The following is a 22,422-nucleotide window of genomic DNA, read 5'->3' on the forward strand; positions in this document are numbered from 1 at the left end:
GTAAAACAAGATTAAATAATAGTACCTTCATGGCTTTGTTATGAGGATTAAATGAGATAATGCATAAGTGATTTTAAAAAAATGTGAGTTACAGTGCTGCTACTAAGAAGGGGTTAGTCTACCAAAGTTTTATTCAGGCACTAAAACATGTTGAGAAATAACCTGTCTCACACCTTGTTAAAAAGGGATACAGATCTACATTTTGAAGAAGCAAATGTAATTAAATCATTGAAATGAGCCAATCAGTAACCAATAATTAAACCTGTTTGAAAGATTACAATAAATTCCAGAGGTGTTGAAAGGATAATTCATTTCTTCCAACTCTGACATTAAAGGAACAAAAATGTACGAGGCAGGAGTGGCAAGGAATTCACCTTTGTTGAGCTAGGATATCCCAGGCATTGTGTTTACCACACACTCATTACAAACTGACAAATGAATATTTTCAGAAGAATCGTTTTCTTGTTTTGTTTTGTTTTCCTCCTTAAGGAGACATGATACAGAACGAAAAGCAGAAAGGAAAAATAACTAATAGTTTCAAGTCTAAGAAAGTAGGTTATCAAATGAATGAAACAGCAAAAGCAGTGGTTCAAAGAGCATTTCTGCCTTAATCGTTTATTCTGCATAACAAAAACGACAAAAAATGAAACATTTTCAGGATTTTAAATTATTACTGCTGGTAATATATGCCCTTTCACTATGCATTGTTATTTTTACTTTGCCCATAAAATACTGAGGAAAATACTGAATAAATATATATTTTATTAAACACACACAAATACAACTCTGTGAAAATTCATATAAATCAGTTATGTCTCACTCCCATCCAAATTTTGGCTTATACATCTTTAAATTACAAAAACAACAGCATAGTGGTTTAGGCTACCAAAAGCCTGGTCGATAAGGATGATTAAGTGCTGAAGTTCAGAACTGAACCAGAAATAGCTATAAACCAAAATAGAAAACAAAATAATAAAGAAAAGTGATAATTCACGTCAAAGCCTGGCTTAATTTTAATATACTCCATCCTGAAAAAAGAACTTTCCTAAAATGTTGGTTTTTAAGAGGACATTTCTAGGTTAATTTGAACACAAAAGAGAATTTCCCCAAATGAGTTTTCTGAGCCAAAGGAAAATCAAATTATGCTTGCAAAACAAAAGGAAAGACCCGTAATGCCTCTCCCCCCCCTGCCCCACTTCTTCAGATTTGCTTTAGTGTAGGTTTTCCTACTGAAGGCCATTTATTAATTCTATATTGTGGAGTTTCAACGTGACCAAATCTAGACTTAACCCTTCACATCCGAGTGGGCTGATGAATGAGACTATTTTCAGTCCCTCATGAGCTGGGAAACTGTATTCAGGATGTACTCAAACACATGTAGACATATTGTCTACTGAGCTTCAGGCTGAATTAGTAATAACTTACTGCCAAAAGGATAATATTTATGACCACTACTAAAAATGATTTCTTCTTGCACAATTTTAAGAAAGTATCAAAAGAGGCACCATGATTTAAATGAAACTTAAAATGATTTCTCATAATATCTCTTATGTTCACATTTTCATATAAAAAACCTGTAAAATAGAATAATGCTGATCTAGCTTTTAGAAAAGGTTTTAAAAGAGCCAAACATGAGTTCATAAGTACACTGGATATTTACTATCTAGACAGAAAAAAAGTAAAGTTAATAAAATTATGCTGGAAAATAAATACATTAATTTTGCAACTGCATGCATCTATAGTTCCTTTACCAAGGATTCTTAGATTGTAAAAAATTTGTACAAAAATCTAAGTAAACACTTGATGGATGTATCGAAAACTTTCCAAAACTGGAAATACATTGAAATATATTTATGTAGTTGGAAGACAAAGTGGTAGCGAGAGGCTTTCACTTACAATGACCATTTTAGAATTCATTAGAAATTACTGTTCATAATTCAAATACATACGAGACAGTGCACCTGTCTTCAAGCGTCCAGCAGATACAAGAGCAAAGAACAGATCTGGAGAGCCATGGGGCACTGGTATTAGTGCAATTAAGACTTTTATGTTGTAGTAGACAACAAGGACTGTTGAAAATGGTAGCTTTAAGAAGACCTTATTTTTGAAAACTCAACTTGGAATGAAACCCCTTTCATAGAATATGCTATGTGAAGATGTTCCTTTTATATAATGAAACAACAATAAAAGGCAAGTGGAATTATACAAGAAGAAAAAAATACAAACCACATACTGCAAGCAGAAGTGCTAGAATAGGGTGAAGAGACATTATAATAATCATTATCATTTGAAGTGGTAGGTCTATTTTAATATACTCTGAACTATATTCAATAAAACAATAAATACAAAATTGAATGTTAACAATAATGTAATCATTCAAATTTTTGTTTTCCATTCTAGGGGGTATATTTTGAATCCTGGGAAAAAATTAGCAGCCCAAATCTTTATTCCATCTTAAGCTAATTTTTATTTCTTCTCCTTTTCCTTACTCTCCACATCATCTTACAGAGTTCTACTGTAACCAATCTGGTTTTTGATACCCCTCAATTCATTCTGGTAATACCCTGTGTAGAGCTCAAAATCCATATATACTGTTAAGTACCAACAAATCAAGATGCCAATGTGAGAGGTTCAGTTCAGAAAGGACAGTTAAAAATAATTCTGTTGGGTGGGTGTGGTGGCTCACGCCTGTTATCCAAGCACTTTGGGAGGCCGAGGTGGGTGGATCACCTGAGGTCAGTAGTTTGAGACCAGCCTGGCCAACATGGTGAAACCCCGTCTCTACTAAAAATACAAAAATTAGCCGGGCATGGTGGTGCACGCCTATAATCCCAGCTACTTGGGAGGCTGAGGTGGGAGAACTGCTTGAACCCAGGAGGTGGAGGTTGCAGTGAGCCGAGATCACGACCCTGTACTCCAGCCTGGGCAATAGAGGGAGACTCTGTCTCAAAAAAAAGTAATAATAATGATAATTTTGTTAAAGTTGAAGACAATTTTGTATTACATGATCCACTGTCTATTAGTTCAATAGTGCAGCAAACAAAAAAACAGCTGATGTTGATGAAACATTAAAATATGTGATATGCCTAGCAGAACTGATGTCTGTATCAGCTCCTGAGGTAGAAAATTTGCTACTCATTACTCAACATGTGAATAAAAGCCAAGTTAATAATGTTTAAATATAAAAGTTTAAAAACTGCACAAAGATGCTCTGAATATCCTATTTGTACACTTACATAAAAAGCCAACTTAATCAGGAGGTTTAGAATGAGATTTTTTTCTTTATGGATTTTTAAATGTATGTATTTCTTCTGAATTTTTATATATTCCATACATTGATCTTTCATTTACCTACAATCCTTTTTATCTCAAGGCAGGAAAACCAAATCTTAAAAGCTTAGCGGGCCACTTACTGGCTTGTATTGGAGTCCTCACACAAAGAAGAAAGTAGACCCTGGCACGGGATTGTGAGAAATGAGGAGTCACAGGAAGGTGAGCTTAGGCTGTATTTCTTTTTCTTTTTTTTTTTTTTTTCAATAGAGACGAAGTCTCGCTCTGTCGCCCAGGCAGGGGTGCAGTGGCGCGATCTCGGCTCACTGCCAATTAGGTTGTATTTCTAGAGGATATGATGCTGGTGCCTTAGGATATAAGAGCTGGGAAATGAGGAAGTCTGAAAAAACTCTAACTAGCCAGCTGGACTTAGGGATCTCTGATATTAGGAGACTGAGTATGTGTAAAAATTGAGAATTCTAAGAGCTCCTTCACCATTAACTTTTGCAAATAGGTAATTCATTTTGCTTTAAAAATACTAATTCGGAACAATGAAATTATAGTATATGCTACATATGTTCGGGTCATTAGAAGACTAGTCAACCAGTTTTAGAGGAGACTGTCTTGAATTAGTAGTCGGAAGGCCCCATGAAATTTCCTTAGAGCAGACAGGCAGAAGAAGTATGGAGCTGAAGAAAATGTGGTAGAGAGAACTGGTCAGGAACGGCAAAGAGATGTTTCTTCTCAGTGTTCCACAAAGTTCCTTTGTAGACAAAGGGTCAGAACATGATTTCCTACACAAACATCAGTTCCAGTGTCCAGCAGACACAACAGCAAAGAACAGATTTGCAGAGCCACGGGGCATTGGTATTAAGTGCAATTAAGACTGTTATTTATGTTGCACTAGATAACAAAGACTGTTAAAAATGGCAGCTTTCTTGTGCCTGCTCTTTTCCCTCCCTGCACCGTCCATGCCAGGCTTAGCATGTTCCTTTCTAAATGACATATGTTAGGATCAGGTAAAGTTTCTACCTTCTGTAATCACTTGTAGGAACTTTACCTGATCCTGACAGATCTCATTTAAAAAGGAACATGCTAAGCCTGGCATAGACAGTGCAGGGAGGAAAAAGAGCAGGCATAGGCAAGTTCAGGTGATGCCTAATTGCAGAGTTCAGAGAGGAATCCTGGCGTCTGGTGCACTGTACAATCATTCAGAGCATTGGAAAAGAATGAAATATCAAACCAGTGATTAATAATGACCTATGATGTCTGGCAAGGAGCCGCTGAAAAGTACAGGCATGGGATAAGAAAACAGCCACCATTGCTCACTTTTTCCCTTTTCCTTTCGATATGACTTCTGCATAAGAGGTGTGAATGAAATCATATAGCTGCTTGGCATTTGCAGCATTCCCCAGAATACTCGCGAGGTTGTCTTGTGACAGGGTTGTTAATTCTGCGATGTTCTTAACGTGGTGCATCAAGGAGCGGCAGTTTTTGGCATTCACCCCTGGCATTTTTAACAAGAAGTCTTGGGGACCAGGATTATACTTTTCTGACTCGGGAAGGGCTTCGGAATCTGCCGTAATGGCCAGTGCTGTCGCCGCATCAGGCTGTGGCTTATTTTGTTTCAGCTCCTCAAACAACTCCGCCGTTGCATGAGGAGAGGGGCACCAGAGAATCCGTAGTCTGGGGAAGTGAAGTGTAAGAAGAGTGAGTTTGGAACTAATGTCATTGCTGGAGATCTCCTGAAACAAGGCACCTCGGGAAGTGAGAGAGAAAGGCTTGCTAGGGTCAAATTCGATCAGAAGCACGGGACGCTTGTAGTAGCGGGACATGGAGATGCACTGGCTGTAGAGGCGGCCGTTATTTAAAGAGCCGATTAAATCACTGATACTCTTGCGCTCCACGCACATTTCTGGAGTGAGGATGTAATCTCCAACCTCTAAAGTCACGGGTTCAATGTCAATGCCCCGACGATGGATCAGAGATGGAAGCTCACTTCGAAATTCACGCATATCCACAACTATGCTTTGCTCTGTACCATTCTGTTCCTGGCCACCTATAGAGAAAAAGTAAGTAATGTCACTGGGGAAGAACTCTCAAAGAAGGAATATAACAAAATCTAAAAATAGATGTTTCTGTTGTTAACTCTGATGGATGGTCACATAATTCTATATGGTAATATTCCATATAATTTCTATATTTTCAAAAAGATTTGTTTATAAAGTAGAGGCAATTTCCCTTGAACGAAACTGAGCTAATAGGAAAGTTAGACTCTCTCTATAGTTCCTTACTTGCAATGATTCATAAATCCACACATATCTGCTAAGGTCTCCTCTCTGCAGTTCCCTCATAGCCCATTATTATTGCACTGATCACATTTTGTTGGTTAATGTATTCCCAACTCCTAGGACAAAGCCTGAGGGTAGATGCTTAAAACAGCAGACACAGTAGATGGTCAAAATGCTCACTGAGCAAATCTAGTAATTTAGGGACTATTGTATTTATATCAGTGAGTCCAGAGATGGGGAAAGGGAAGGAGCTGGGAAAAACATGAACATCTTAGACCACAGCTTCTCACATTATAACATGCACACAAGCCACCTGGGGTCACATTAAAAAGCAGATTCGGGCTGGGCACAGTGGCTCACGCCTGTAATCCCAGCACTTTGGGAGGCCGAGGTGGGCGGATCACCTGAGGAAAGGAGTTTGAGACCAGCCTGGCTAACATGGTGAAACCCTGTCTCTACTAAAAATACAAAAAATTAGCCGGGTGTGGTGGCGTGCACCTGTAATCCCAGCTACTCAGGAGGCTGTGGCAGGAGAATTGCTTGAACCCAGGAGGTGGAGGTTGCAGTGAGCCGAGACTGCACCAGTGCACTCCAGCCTGGGCAACAAGGGCGAAACTCCATCTCAAAAAAAAAAAAAAAAAAGATTCTGTATTTAGTAGGTCTGGGATCTAAGGGGTGTAAGAATCTGCATTCATAACAAAATCCCAGGTGATGCTAATGCTGCTTGTTTAAGGGTCACATTTTTAAGTATCAAGGGCTGCTGTAGGCAGAATAATGGTACCCTGCAAAGATGTCCACATCCAAATCCCTGCAACCTATCAATACGGTCATGTGCTGTACAACAACGCTTTCATCAATGACAAAGTGCATATAAGACAGGGATCTCATAAGATCACAATACTGTATTTTTATCATACCGTTCTATGTTTAGATGTGTTTATATACACAAATACTTACCATTGTGTTCAACTGCCTAGAGTATTCAGTACAGTAACATGCTGTGCAGTTTTGTGGCCCAGGAGCCATAGGCCATACCACATAGCCTAGCTGTGCAGCAGGCTAGACCGTCTAGCTTTGTGTAAACATGTTCTGTGATGTTCATGTAATGATGAAATTGCCTAATGACACATTTCTCAGAATGTATCTCTGTTAAGCATTTTGAGATCGGGAGATTATCTGTGTTATCTAGGTAGGCTGAAGGGTTCTCAGAAGTGAAAGATGGAGGCAGGATGATCAGAGAAGAGATGATGCTATGCTACTGGCTTTGAAGATGGAGGAAGGGGCCACAAGCTAAGGAAATCAGGTGGCCTTTAGAGGCTGGAAAAGGCCAGGAAAGGGATTCTCCCTTAGAGCCTCCAGGAGGAACGCAGCCATGCCAATATCTTGATTTTAGCCTTGTGAAACCCATTTGGACTTTGAACCTGCAGAACTGTAACATAATAAAATGTGTGCTGTTTTGAGCCACTAAGTCTGGGGTAATTCATTATAGCAGCCACAGACAACTAATATGAAGGCGTGGAGAACTGACCTCTAAGGACAGACTTCTATGAACAGCTCTCTGTGTGGTACCCGTACTGCCTTACATTCTGTCGTTCTTCATGAAATGTCAACAACCTGGTTGATTTTTCAAAGAATCTTCTTTGAACAAGACACAGAGGCTCTGCGGCAGTGTTTCCCAAACCACTTCCATCAGAAGCCCCCAAGCTGCTGGCTCCATTTCACATCCACTGAGTTGAAATTTCTATGAATTGAGGGCTATGAAACTACAGTTTTAACGAGCATCTGAGGTTATTCTAAAGTCTACTAAATTCTGACACCCACTGCTCTAACTGTACTTGCCCTCATCGAAGGTTAAACCAACTCAATCGTATTGCTTTTCTCATGCCACCTGGCTGAAATCAGCTGCTGGCACAGGAAAATAGGAATTTGGGGAATGGGAAAATGGTGACTTCTGTATCACAGTGCACTTGGAATTCAGCAGGTCTTGGTGGCATGCCACAGTTCGGACACTGCACAGCAATGTGTACCAGACACCGGGGATCTGGGGAGCTACCAAGAAGAAATGAACACAGAAGGAGAGGAGGAGTGTATGCACCCCACCTATGTATACAACTAAGGGGAGAGGCAGAGGAGGGAAGGAGAAACTTCCTTTAACTACTCTGAGTTAAACTGGCTTTTTAGGTTGAGATAAGAACCTAATCACCGTTTACCAAAGTTTATTTGCAAAAGTACATTCTGAGTCTCAACCAACCAAATATAAAGGAAACGCTGGAACGTAACCCACTCTAAGCTGGGGTGCCTAAAACTCAACCTCACATGATTTGCAGATGACACAGTGCCTTCACTCTGGGGAGGACACATGGTTAGTGAATGGCAGAGATGAGATTCGAGTAGGGAAGTACACATCCTCTCCTTGGCCCAACCCCCATTTTTAAGAGTTTGTTAATACAGACCAAGCCTTGGCAGAGTAACTCTGGAACTTCACAGCCCCCTTTGCAGGCAATGGAGGGGCCTGACAAAGTGCAGGACTCACCGGCTTTCCGAGTGTCAGTGGAAACATCTGTAGACGCTGTGCCTCTTACTAGGTCTAGGTTTGTTTCATCTCTGCCTTCTCTTTCTTCAGGGACAACCATGCTCGCTTTTTCCCTGAGGTAGAAAACACTGTCAACGCTTTTGAAACGAATTTCAAAATTCCAGATTTTATTGTGTGTAAATTGTAGTATTGAAAATGATCTACATGATGATAGCAATAAGAGAAAAACAAAAACAAAAACAAGGAATATATTAGAAGTAAATATGCCAAGGCAAATGATGGGTAAAGGAAGTAGAAAAAGTTAGTAAAAAGTACCTTGGTCGGGTACTACTTCTTGATTTTCCAGAGTAAAAAAAGCAGTTGTTTATTTTGACTTTATATTCAAATATTTAAGAAACAACATAAGCATGTCAAAAAACACCACATGTAAAAAATGCCACCAAGAGATTCCTGAGACTGTTTGTAAGGTTAAAGTGTTATTGATGTTAAAATGTAAATCATTTATATTCAAACATTTTCAGGGTAATCATAAATAGGGGTGGTTAAAAATCATTAAGAAACTAAAAAACATATGTGATAGAATTTTGATTTTAAAAACTCCAGGTGGGAGGCCCCATTAAACACCCTGAGTTTTAACGGAAAATTAAGCTCAAGATTTTAAAACAGATATAAGAAATCAAATTTCTATCAGAGATTAAAACAAAAAATCAACAGCTCAGGTTATGCCTTGGGAGCAGCATTCATTACTCACTCACTCATGCATTTATTGAAAAACATTTATGGAGTGTTCCTGCGTGGTGCTCTAGGTACTTTGGATATAATAATGATCACACAAGAATTCTTGTCTTCAAGGTGGCTCATATCTTATACAGTAGATCCAGAGGACAGTAGAATCATAACTAAGATTCGCAATTTGGAGCTACATCATGACAAGATCCTCAATAATCACAGAAAGAGTAAGCCAGGTTTGCAGTAGCCTTATTTTTCAAAATTGATAAAGTATGTTATAATTAATTCTGCCAGGTATGACAGAAAAGATGTATAAGCTGAGTCTCTTCCCTCCTTGGGTTCACAACTGATGTCGAGGGAACAAAGCAAACATGAGAAGAAAAAAAAAACAACAACTGGAACTGAGGAACTGCGATAAAAGAGACTAAGGTGAGGGGAATAGAAGAGGAACCATCAATGTTAATTAATTTCAACAAGGGTTAAAACAACCAAGATTTTCCCATTGATATGGTCTGGCTGGGTCCCCACCCAAATCTCATCTTGAATAGTTCCGATAATCCCCATGTGTCCTGGAAGGGACCTGGTGGGAAGTGATTGAATCATGGGGGTGGCTTCCCCCGTGTTATTCTCGTGATAGCAAGTGAGTTCTCACGAGATCTGATGGTTTTATAAGTGTCTGGCATTTCTCCTGCTGGCACTCATTCTCTCTCCTGCTGCCATGAGAAGAAGGACAAGTTTGCTTCCTCTTCTGCCATGATTGTAAGTTTCCCAAGGCCTCCCCAGCCATGTGAAACTTGTGAATCAACTAAACCTCTTTTCTTTATAAATTACCAAGTCTGGGGTATTTCTTCATAGCAGTATGAAAATGGACTAATACACCCATTAGAGGAAATGAAATCAGAGGGTCCAATTCTTCAACCACTCTGGATAAATATTTTAGAGCAGGGTATCACTAGAAGATACTACTAAAGAACAGAAATTGTAATTTGAAATTTTATACTATTTGAAACAACCTATAAATGCAAACGTATTATTAGTACAAATTTTATAACTAGATCACAAGGGGGCAGACAATGGTTCCAGTTCCATGTTTTTTTCTCATTATTCTCAATACCAGACTCAAGCGCTACCTGCTGAAAAGCCCTTTGCAATGGCAATGGCTCTGGCTGCCACTCATTACCACTCCATTCTGTCTATTGCACTCTGGTTAGGACAAAGGGCAAACCATTCAAAAAATTATTGCTCTTCTATTTTTCCTTAACATTCATTTGGTATTATTATGTTGTATCCCCCACTTTGTTTCTACCTGTTATACTGGCTAAGCTGTATATCACACACGGGATCATCCCAATTTCCTGATTAATTTGTAGTCTATATAATCTTAGGGGGTTAGAGTACAGATTCTAGTTCCAAAGTGTGTGGATCTGAAACCATTTACTGGCCACATGACTTTAGGCAAGTCATTTCATGGCTCTGTACTTCAATTTCTTTATTGGTAAAATGAGGATAATAATTTAAAAACTTACCTCAAAGACTGTTATGAGGATTACATAACATATGCAAGGTGCTCAGAACAGTGCCTGGCACCTGGTAAGCACTATATAAATGTTAGATGTTATTATTACTGTACTTTTCTTATAACGTGGTAATCTCTTCGTCTAATTATCCATGATTATACTAAAAAACTGAAGATTTGCTTTCAAATAATTCCACAATTGTTTCCATTAATAGCTATAGAAAACAGCTAGTTTACCACTAAATGTTGTAACTTAACTACAAGTCGAATATGAGAAAAAATATATTCCAGAGATGAAACCTGGACTATGAAGAAAATAAGCCTTCTTAACCAGTAATTCAGTTTAACAGAAATGTATCACAATTATAAACAGCCAGTCTCTTGCTTTCAACATGTGGCATAATTATCCACGTTCCCCTATGTGACAGACACAAAACAATAATTAAAAAATTCAGATTCCTATTTCTGCTTAAAGCACCAAGGTTTCCTATGTTTGCTTTAGTATCTTCAATGGTTTTTTTATTAAAATTTATTTTAATTTTTAAACAAATTGAGATGAGTTCTCACATGTTGCCCAGGCTCGTCTTGAGCTCCTGGCTCAAGTGATTCTCTCGCCTTGGCCTTCCAAGGTGCTGGGATTACAGGTGTGAGCCACTGCATCCAGTCTTCAATGTTATTTGAATAGCGTGTACAACGTAATCCTATGCCAACATAGGAAAGTGGCACTGAACTAGAAGTCTCTTCCAATGGGCATTTACTTAAGCCCTCATGCTAGCCCATTTTGTGATCATATTTTCAAAAAGTAAAATTTCAAATAATCTTACCCTTTCCTTTGAGAAGCAGTGACCTCCTCAAAGCTATGTATACTGAGGATGTTATTACTAAGTTCTCTACCCAGGGAGCTAAAATGCTCCCTGGGTAGAAATAAAATTATTATGATATTTAGCAGTATAATCTTTTCCTCTTTGCCTGTTATCTGTAATCTACAGATCTTTGATCCAGCTAAATAATCCTTTCACTGTCAGTTCACCTGATTTGTTCCTTTCTGGTTATTTTAAAGAGCCACAACTGCTTTTGTTCTTACATCACCCATGGAGGTCTTGGTAAAAGCACATTGTCTTATCTTCACATTAAATGTTTTTCTAAGTATAGGCACAGTGCAAATGTTTTTTGAACAATGCACCTCAAATATGTTTTTACTTTGCAAAAGAAGCACCTCTCAAATTTCCCAGGTTTCCTGGGAAAGTAAGTATCGTAAGATTCTAAATAGTGCAACCATCTGATTGACTGCTGGGTAAAATGGGAACATCTTATTTATGACAAGTAGACAATCATCATTGAAAGCATAAAAAAATTATGCCAGATAACAGATAAAATTACGTTAAAAGCTGAGCAGAAATTTTTCTATGGATTGAAATGTGGGAGACAGTCCATGTTCCAGGTTCTGCGAAGTGAGGTTTTCTAGTACGCATAAGGCTAATCCACATCTTGTCACTGAGTCCTCTGAGGTGTAGAAGCAGGTGCATAAATCAGGAACGGCATGGGATCTGATACCTTACTACTATCTACTAAAAGTGCCCTTTTCTAGATTAGATTCCCTGATGCACTGGAGAAGAGGCAGCTGCATGAAGACAGGCGAAGTATGAAACTCACCTACTCAGGTGATGTCTTCCTCCCATTCTATCAGGCTCCTCTGGCTCTAACACTGTGCAGGAAAGGATTAACTCAGCAGGCCTGGGCTGCTCAAACTCCGCATGTTTCCAAGAAAGGCTTCTCTCCTCAACACTGGCTCTTGGTCAGCTCCTGGGAGATGAGCTCTGAGCCCATGGAGTATTCTCCCTGATAAGAAGGTTTTTATATGCCTGAGGCCTTGGGTCACAATGTGCCAGTTGGATCAGATAGTTTATGCTGACGATGTGATTTACGGTAAATGTCTGTTGTTGCTTTGGGGGCTGGAGTCTGAGGAGCTGCAGCCAGCCATGGAGGTACTCTGTGTCTATGTGACTCAGCTCAGTAAAAATGTGGGGCCTCAAGGCTCAGGTGAGTTTCCCTGTTGACAACACTTTGCATGTGTGGTCACACACTGTTGCTGGGAGGATTCAGCACATCCACGTGATTCCACTGCTAGAGGATACCTGGTAGCTTAGGCCTGGATTTTCCCTGGACTTTGCCCCATGTGCCTTTTCCCTTTGCTGATTTTAATCTGTACCCTTTTTTTTTTTTTTGAGACGGGGGTCACTCTGTTGCCCAGGCTGGAGTGCAGTGGCACGATCTCAGCTCACTGCAATCTCCACCTCCTGGGGTTTGAGTGATTCTACCACCTTAGCCTCCTGGGTAGCTGGGATTACAGGCATGCGCCACGACTCCTGGCTAATTTTTGCATTTTTAGTAGAGACAGGGTTTCACCATGTTGGCCAGGCTGGTCGTGAACTCCTGACTTCAAGTGATCCGCCCACCTTGGCCTCCCAAAAGTGTGGGGATTACAGGGTGAGCCACTGCATCCAGTCTTAATCTGTATCCTTTTGCTGAAAGAAACTGTACTGTGAGTATAACAGCTTTTCTGACCCATGTGAGTTCTTCTAGTGAATCATCGAGCCTGAGGATGATCTTGGGGAACCCTGACATGAACACTGAAAAGCCAATCTGAGTATTTTAGCTCTGTGCACTCATTTCTATCTAGGTGACAATTATTTTAATGAGCGAAAACTTGGGCAAAGGCTGTTTTAAAAAGAGTGAAGGAATGGTCAGGAGGTACTGGCCCACATCCATTATCACCAATTCTTTGATTCTATCTCCCAAATCTCTCTCAAATCTGTCTTTCCTCCATTAACCTAATCTTGGCTACCACTTTCTCTCATCAGACTGCAACAGCATTCTGACTGGTTTCCACACTCACTCACTCCTCAGCTTGATGCCACAGAGAGCCTTTACAAACATACTTAAGTCACTTTCCTACTTAGAATGCTTCAGTGCAGTCTTACTGCCCGTGAAGCCCTAATCCTTCACAGGGCCTCTTGTACCTGGGAGCCTTCATACACGTCTTTGTTCAACATAACCCCCTTTCCACCCCATCTGCCTAGTATCAGCTTGAATATCACTTCCTCAGGGAAGCGGCTCCCCATCAGCTTGTGGTCTGGGTGAGGTCTTTGATGTACTCTCCTGTTACACCCTCTTCTTTCACCTTTGCAGCCAGCGGTGCTCTGTATACTTCCACTTATTACAATATTTATAATAATTTAATGTCTGTCTTTTCCACTGAAGGGTAAGTTCCAGGAGGGCAGACGCTTTTGCTGCACCACTTGTAACCTCAGCACTTTAATATTAGCACAGGGCCTGGCACATACCAGATGCTTAATAAATATCTGTTTACTATTTGAGCCTTGTGGCGTGAAGGTCTAGAAGACAAAGAGTAAGAAGAGCAAAGAGCCTGGAACAAGAGGCGGCTGGTATAATGCCTGGTCTGTTATAACACGATTTCTGAACTATGTTTTTCAAAAATATATACACCCACATATACGACATAAACAATCCCATAGAGGACGCTGGTAGAAAACATATTTTCATAGGCTGAGAGGACTGAGCAATACTTGTATGACTAGTAGCTGGATGAATCCACGGCCAAGGCATGTCACCATTCGAGAGGATGTGAAGGGAAAAGAGGGGACTGCCCATGCACCATGCTGACCCCCATCATGGGACTCCATGCCACTGATTCAGCAAACACCCCCATTTCCAAGAATTCTTCTCCTGGGCTATCCAGGTTTTATGTATATTTTGCACATACCCTGAGAACCCGCAGCCACCACTGTAGAATGGTTATCCATTTTGAAATTCAGCCTAGGGTCCTGGCAGGTTGACTACTGCTAAAAATAATTTCTGCCCTCCATTGCCAATGTCTGAGGCTTGGAAGATTGGTCTGGCCCAGCCCACTCCATCCAGGCCATAGTCTCTGCTGATCTAACTTTCTCTGGCTCAGCTCTGTGATGCCCCATCCGGCCCTTGCCCTGGCTTCTGAGGCCCTTAGAGAACATCTGGCCCATCTTCCCACACCAGGCTGCAATCTCCTTGACAATATACCTGGTGGGTGGTTATCAGATTTCTCGAATGCCTTCAGGGCAAGAGGTAGCCAACCAGTTTGTGAATATCTCACCATTTGCCTTTCGTAAAATGGAAAGCCATTTTCTACTTGGATTTGGAATAGTACCAGATACTCATTCTTAAAAACATACACATGTGTATGTTCAGACAAACAACACACTTCCTAAGAAATATTTTCCCAGAGTGATTCTATTGATGGTGATCGTAACTGGCTGTGTTGTAAAAGCATTTCCCAATAAATGGTAAAGCAGCCACCCACCCACAGACAAGGGAAATTTTACAAGGAGAAAAAAAAATCATTCAAAGGAGGGGAGAATATTGTGCATAAGGCAGGGAGGAGGGAGATTTACTAACATATTTCTTAGAAAAACAGTATTTTAGCTATATTTCTGGTGTTTTATCATACTGCTTCATAAACAGAAAAGCAGTTGTCTTTGTCACATTTCTAACATTCTATTAAACAAACCACTGAAAAGCAACTGGAGATGAAGGAAAAGAGGGGGAAGAGAAAAAGGAAGCACGTGCTGAGGTCTACACTGGAGGACAATTCAGACCACAGGTTTATCTCAAGGTGATCCTCTCCAACTTCTTCCTTGCCCCATCCTTCCTGAGCAGGGCTATCCGATATTCCCCCATCCAGAGGTTTCCAATGTAGTTGGGGCTTTCATACTGATTTTCTATGTATTACCTTATGAGTTTTTCAAAAGCTTCCTTTTCTTTCCGCAAGGCAGTGAGATAGCGTTGTTCCTCAGTTGAACCTCCGTATATAAGAAAGTAAACCCTGCATGTTAAGACAGAACTTTTAGGTTGGAAAAACAGCATTTTTAATCCCTGAAAGGAACAGCAGAACATGTGAAATCAGCAACCTAGAGTGCTCAAATAATAAATATTTGACTAAGAATCAAAGGTTTCATTTATCACACTAGCTCAAATTAAGCTGCCTAAACCCCACCTGTTAAAGGTCTCGTTACCACACAGGGCATTTTTTATTTTCTTTTGCCAAAATGAAGAAAAGAGTTTAGGTAAACACTGAAATATAACTAGAGGGATAGAATAATTCTTTCCTCATAACTATAAACAAACAGAAAAAAAAACACAAATTTTAGAGGCTTCTCCAATTTTCTTTGCACCTCTGCCAAACAATCATTTAAAAAGTTGGATAGCAGTTATGAAAACCAGCCTATGAACTTTTTTTTATTCATGTCTTAACAGAATACAGCGGTCACACATTTTATATAAATACACGGGCACAGAAGACATATGGATTATATCAGGCATCTCAAAGAATAATTTGATCTACTTTCTCTTAGAAAAGGCCTGCTTTTTAGGCTGGGCATGGTGGCTCTCACCTGTAATCCCTGCATTTTTGGGAGGCTGAGATGGGAGGATCACTTGAGCCCAGAAGATCAGCCTGGGTAATATAGTGAGACCCCATCTCTACCAAAAAAAAAAAAAAAAAAAATTAGTTGAGCATGGTGGCACATGCCTGTAGTCCCAGCCACTTGGGGCTGATGTGGGAGGATCACGTGAGTCAGGGAAAGGGGGAGGTGGTGAGGCTGCAGTGAGCCGTGACTGCAACACTGTACTCCAGTCTGGGCATCTGGGCAAGACTCTGTCTCAAAAAAAAAAAAGGAAAAAAGAAAAAAAAAAAGGCCTGCTTTTCCATCTTGTTTGTTGCTAAGAGAGCTGAATCAAGCACCTCCTCCGTCCCTTTGCTTCACCTTCAGTCAAAGCTATTGTCCTTTTTGAGCCTTGGTTTTTCTTTTAGCTGTTACCTTCCTAGATGATAATTCTTTGAAGTGTAAACAGAGAAAAGATCATTGGGTAATGAGTCAAGAGACTCAGCTCTCCCATGGATGTGTCATGTGGCCAAGGCCAAGTCGGTCACCATTTCTGGGCCTCAGTTTCCCATTGATAGAGTAAGTGGTTGAACTCCCAGGTCCCTTCTGGTTCTAACATTTTGCTCCCAAATATCACACTATTCTGTTCTCAGGCAAGGAAGAAGCTTGGTGTACATAAGCTATCTACAAAGTTGATCAACAGCAAAGTACAAAAAATTTACCAGCCTATAATTATTTTACCAGCCTCATCTAATCTCTTCATCCTGCATTATTTCTGATCCAGCTCCTCCATTCATCTCTACTCTGAAAGGCTGTGTTAGTTAAAATGCTAGGGGAAGGTTTCTTTTGGCTCCGTTTTTGGTTCAGACTGAGTTCAGGATATTAATTTTGCTGTTTATTTCCCCTCAGATAATTGGAAAGCCAGAACACTATCTTCTTTGAGAGGCATCATTTTCTCATCTGATATTTCTGTAGATGTTTCATCTGATATTTCTTGAAACTCAAGAAAACCTGGTACAGTAATTCCCCAACACTTTAGTTTTATGTGGATGTAATTTAGAGTCATTTCTTAAAATTTATAGGAAAGACATTTTAGAAGATTAAAATTACTTAGCCCAGTCAGTTATATTAACTTTTGGTAGAAATTAGAATATTACGCATTTCCTAGACTTTTTCAGACACAGTACCCCATACGCTGCAAACCAATGCCCAAAGAATAAAGGCCAAAATGCACAGCAGCACGTAATGAGAACATGAGCAGTCCCCTTGGTTTGTTGTTCTGCTGTGACACTTGACATCCTTCCTATCCAACTTCCCAGATTCATCAGGAAGCAAAATAAGGTTTCATAAACATAAGCAGTATTATAACGGATATTAAAGAAAACTAACATGCAACTGGTATAGTTTCTGGGTTAAATCCTAAAGAACTGTGCAACTGAAAGCTGTGATTCTTTATAACTTGCCTCAGAGGTTTCCCAGGCCTACTAGCCCTGTAAATTTCAAGCTGCCGAACAAAGGTTAGCTCTGCGTCATAGAGAACCACGTATCTTGGCTCCACTTCATGGAGTACCCTTGTCAGAGCATAGGGGTCGCTACAACCCAGAAGCGGATGGATGATAGTGAGGGGTTCTTTCAGGATTCCGTAAGCAGCATCCGATGACAAATTTACATCAAATTCTTCATGCTTAATTTCTTCCGGGCAGCTTTCTGGGCTACTGCTTATTTCTCGACGATATCCTTCCTCGACATCTCCTTCCTCTTCCAGTTCTTCAGGTTTTCCTATCATTTGAGTTAAGGTCAACTTCCGTTTTTTCTTTTTGAGGGTCCTTTCTTTGGTAGAAGCCTGTTCTTTGTTTTGGGGGTCTTTAGGTCTTTTGTGAGATTTCCTAATTCTCTTTGAACTGTCTTCCTTCCTAAATGTCATCCAGACTTCTTCAGCTTTGCTATCCTTCTCAAAGGTTTTCCTGTAGAGCCTCAATAAGAAGGCCTCCGCTCCAAGAGTGATATAGTCTCTCAGCTGGGAACATGTTCGGTCATCACTTGCACAAATCAGTACTTGACCTGAAAATAGAAAACAACATTATGTTACTATTACCTCACTTGTCCTCCTAGTCTCCCTGTGCCCCCTTATTCCTTCACCGGAAGGGAAGACATCTTACCCTTTGGTATTAAAGATCCACAATTTACAAACTATTTAAAAAGGGTCTTAGGTATTGATCAAATGCTTTCTCCTCTCTGGCAAGATTACTTAAATATTTTCAGTAAAGTTGAAGCCAGACTATTCAATCTTATGAAAGTACAACTGTGGTGTAATGGTGGCTTTAAAGAAGTTCTTTTTAATTAATATTTTTTTGCAGAGGATCTTATATATGCCTAAATTCATTCCAAATGGATTTTTCCTCTTTTGTGAATTGTCTTAGTCTCCTCTGCCAATTTAGACAATGTCTTCAGTTTGTACCGGCTCATTACATATTAAAGTAATAGAAGAGTTGAGGCTTCTTTGGAAAGATACTTGGCTGAGGATATAAAACAGGAGACCCATTAGTTTATTCCTTGGGGATTCCAGATTTAAAGCTTGGTGAATATGTGTAGAGATTAGCTCAATCTTTAAATAGAAGTCCTAAGAACCCAACTAGTGAAAAAACCTGCTTTCATGAATATACAATGATTCAACCTGGAGAAAATTACATCAAACGAGCAGAAACGAGGTTGCCACTAGGATCTCAGTGTTCATTTGCCATTTATTTATCTACATTTTATAGATAAAATAGCAGGGTTTTAAAATAGAGACAGGGTTTCACCACGTTGGTCAGGCTAGTCTTGAACTACTTCTGAAGAGCTAATTAAATCAGGACTCATTTGATAGATTTTGAAAGCAAATGTTTTCATCTCCTTTTTTCCTACCTGGACCACCAAGAGCTTCACTCTCCTTATTTTCTGCCTCAATTTCTTTTAATACTTCAGTCAGTGCCTCCCACTTTGGGTTGCTTTCTAGGACCAGTTCCTTTTTTGTTTCTGTAGAGAAATAAAAATATCTCATTCTGTGTGATAATATTTACCCATGAAGTCTTCCAAAGGCTTTTAAAACAACAGATAACACGAGCATCAGTACATATGCCCATTAAGCTTTCTTTATAATGTCAGATGGAATCTGCTTTCCTGAAAAAGATCTACTTGACGTATAAACGAAAGATACTTCAAACCATTAATATGGCTTTCAAAATGCCTTGGTAGAAAGTTACATGCATGGTCACTAATGAGAGACCATTCTGTGTTAGTTGTTTCTGTGACACTATATATAAGCAGCTATACAAAACAAAGGCATCAGTACAGAATGACAGTATTTATTATTTCTAAAATCCCCACGACTTTCATAATCCTGAACATGGATAAAAGTAGACAAAAATTAAATTTTTGTTTCTATAAGCATTCAAACACAAACACATCAATAATATATTCAATTAAGTTTTCTTTAAAAAGATTTTTTTTTTTTAAGATGAAGTTTCACTCTTACTGCCCAGGCTGGAGGCAATGGCATGATCTCGGCTCATTGCAACCTCTGCCTCCTGGGTTCAAGTAAGTCTCCTGCCTCAGCCTCCCAAGTAGCTGGGATTACAGGCATGTGCCACCACTCCCGGCTAATTTTGTATTTTTAGTAGAGACAGGATTTCACCATGTTGGTCAGGCTAGTCTCGAACTCCTTCCCAAAGTACTGGGATTACAGGCATAAGCCACCGTGCCCGGCCTCAATTAAGTTTTGAAACAGACCTTTAAACTAGGCAGAAAGCAGGCATTAACCCTATCCCATGCCTTAAAAAACTAGTGATATTTATGGTATCACTAGATAGATGCTGGAATAAAACCCTTATTTGCCTCATTCTAGTATATTTATGTTGCTTAAAAATTAAAAAGGATATTCAAATATTCCATCCTGACTTTATTTATTAGTTTTGAAGACACAGTTGTACTCTGTCACCCAGGCTGGAGTACAGTGGTGTGATCTTATCTTGGTGTAACCTTGAACTCCTGGGCTCACCTTAGCCTCTCAAGTAGCTGAGATGATAAGTGCACATCACCTCACCAGGCTACTTTAAAAGTTTTTTGTTTTTTTTTTTTTGAGATGGAGTCTCACTCTGTTGCCCAGGCTGGAGTGCAGTAGTGTGATCTCAGCTCACTGCAATCTCCGCCTCCTGGGTTCAAGTGATTCTCCTGCCTCAGCCTCCTGAGTAGCTGGGATTACAGGTGCCCACCACCACGCTTGGCTAATTTCTGGTATTTTTAATAGAGATGGGGTTTCTGGCCAGGCTGGTCTCAAACTCCTGACCTCAGGTGATTGGCCTGCCTCAGCCTCCCAAAGTGCTGGAATTACAGACGTGAGCCACTGAGCCCGGCCTTAACATTTTTTTTGTAGAGATGGAGTCTTGCTTTGTTGCCCAGGATGGTCTTGAAGTCCTGGGCTCAGGCAATCCTCCTGCCTCAGCCTCCCAAAGGGCTGGGATTATAGGTGTGTGCCACCATGCCCCTCTGACTCAAAAATAATAATTACTTTGAAGTTTTAAAAAAATCAATATATAGTTCCTTATGTAGCATACTTTTGATCGATATTTGGCATCTGTTATTTGGAACCCCCGGGCAATAGATTGCAAGACTTGCCATGCTGTATACTTTGACATACATTACATATATACTTTTCATACATACTTTCGACATACATTACACGTTACATATAACAAACATACATACATTTATCTTCAAGGAACACACTTTTCACATGGCCAAAGAAGACTTTAAATTGCACTTTAAATTTCCATACCAAATACTGAAATAAAAAACACATTTAAAGACTTAACCTTACAAGATACCTTGCCCTTCTTTAATTTCCATTTTTTCAGATATTTTTTCTTTTTTACTCATTTTGGCATGTGGAAGATGATAAACCCTTGCTCGAGCATTTATAAACATCGAGGTGCTGGAGTCAAGAAACAGCCAACCTAATATGAAAAGTTAAAAGAAAAAGTGCCATCAATTTATGGTTAATTTAAAATAGTCTCTCATGGTCACATGACCCTACATATGTAACTAGCTGTCATCCTGTCTTCCTACCAATCACACCTCCTCTCACTATTGTGATCAGTCACTGTTCAGCTAAACCAGTGGTTTTCTCGGTGTGGTCCATGAACTCCCAGGGGTCCCCAAGATGTTTTCAGGGCTATGTGATGTCAAAACTTTTCTCATAACAATACTATGACATTATTTGACTTTTTTCACTGTGTTGACATTTCCAGTGACGGTGTAAAAGCAAGTTATTTTAATATTTGCAATGTTGTTAATAGGAATTTGCTGTTATTTAAGAATAAAATTGGAGGTCATTTAAAACATAGCTTCTTTGGTTTACTGGAAAGTAATAATTTATAGTAAAATATGTGGTTTGGCATATAAGCATCGCTCTGACTTTTGCAGTTATATAGTAAGTATTTATCTTTTATTTTAACTATAATCAAGAAGAAAATAAATAACATTTTTTACTTTGAAATGACAACATTTGGATATCTACAGGTAGAAGAGTTTTACATAAGAACGCTCCATAATTGTACATGCTGGTGCCGTAGCACGAACCAAGGCAGTGCCATGTAAGTGTACTGGCATTCAATGCATTCTTTGCTGTCATGCTTCTGCAGTTCATCACTTAAGAATGTCCCTAAAGAATCATCAGAATTATTAACTGTATTAAATCTTGACCCCAGGGGTTCATGGACCACACTTTGAAAACCGCTGGTCTGGTCAAACAGTGACAGAGGCCAAAACAGTGGTAGCCAAACAAGATGGTGGCCAGCTGTATATGTATATTTCCCTACAAATCTCTTCTGCTCTTCAGTCTTTGGCACTCTAGCTGATAGAAACCCCATACTCCCTTGCTTTTGCTTTGAGGAAAATGAATTTTAAGTTCTTAACAACTAAACTTCCAGAACACAACCTATTTCTAAGTTGAGGACTGCCTGTACTACACAGAGTCTTTTCTAGAAATAAAATTGCCCGGAACGGATATGAATATTTATTATTATACAGAACAGACGTTAAGTAGGCGGAAACATTAGCTATCAATAAAACCTACATCTTTGTGCTATGAACATAAAACATAATTTGAAATCTCAGTATAACATATAGTTGAATATAGCACTTTTCACACCTGATTCCCCCTAAAACCTAACACTTTATTCAAATCAGCTCTTAGAATATTATTAGTATTTTAATCTCCCACCTGAATTCTGACCAAAAGCTTTTTCCGTTGCTCTCAGAGATTCCAGAAGATTAAGAAATGTGACACAATCATACTGAGAGAGATACTGCAGCAAAGTTCGTAATATCTTCAAATCCTGAACTAAGGATTTAGTCTTGGCTCCAAGCTGGTGCCACAAAGGATCCAGATAATGGCGGATTGTCTAAAACAAGAATAAAATTTGGTATTGCTAAAATATGTTAAGTACAGTTATTCTTAATACAAATCATACTTTCAAAAGGATTGTTTCTTGTATATCTAAAAATGGTTAAAATGGTAAATTTTATGTCATATATATTTTACTATAATAGAAAACCACAAACATTATTCAAGGAAGTGGCTAGAACATTTCAGTTAATAAAATTCTA

The 22,422-nt window shown here is 39.4% G+C and overlaps 1 protein-coding gene across 3 annotated transcripts in view; it reads right to left on the reverse strand.

Annotated features, from left to right (window-relative positions):
• Positions 1-588: 588 nt before the first annotated feature.
• ERCC4 (ERCC excision repair 4, endonuclease catalytic subunit) overlaps positions 589-22,422 on the reverse strand; it is a 32,546-nt gene continuing 10,712 nt past the window's right edge. For all 3 annotated transcript variants that reach the window (XM_032144858.2, XM_032144857.2, XM_058434027.1), the window contains 7 exons: positions 22,037-22,217; positions 20,640-20,768; positions 18,682-18,792; positions 17,241-17,838; positions 15,126-15,218; positions 8,095-8,207; positions 589-5,329 (listed from right to left, as the gene is read on the reverse strand). In XM_032144858.2, the coding sequence (XP_032000749.1) occupies positions 4,596-5,329; positions 8,095-8,207; positions 15,126-15,218; positions 17,241-17,838; positions 18,682-18,792; positions 20,640-20,768; positions 22,037-22,217 (1,959 nt within the window). In that variant the 3' untranslated portion in view covers positions 589-4,595. The remainder of the gene's footprint in view (positions 5,330-8,094; positions 8,208-15,125; positions 15,219-17,240; positions 17,839-18,681; positions 18,793-20,639; positions 20,769-22,036; positions 22,218-22,422) is intronic.

The sequence above is a fragment of the Hylobates moloch genome, unplaced genomic scaffold (assembly GCF_009828535.3).
Source record: "Hylobates moloch isolate HMO894 unplaced genomic scaffold, HMol_V3 SCAFFOLD_23, whole genome shotgun sequence".
Classification (NCBI taxonomy): Eukaryota; Metazoa; Chordata; class Mammalia; order Primates; family Hylobatidae; genus Hylobates; species Hylobates moloch.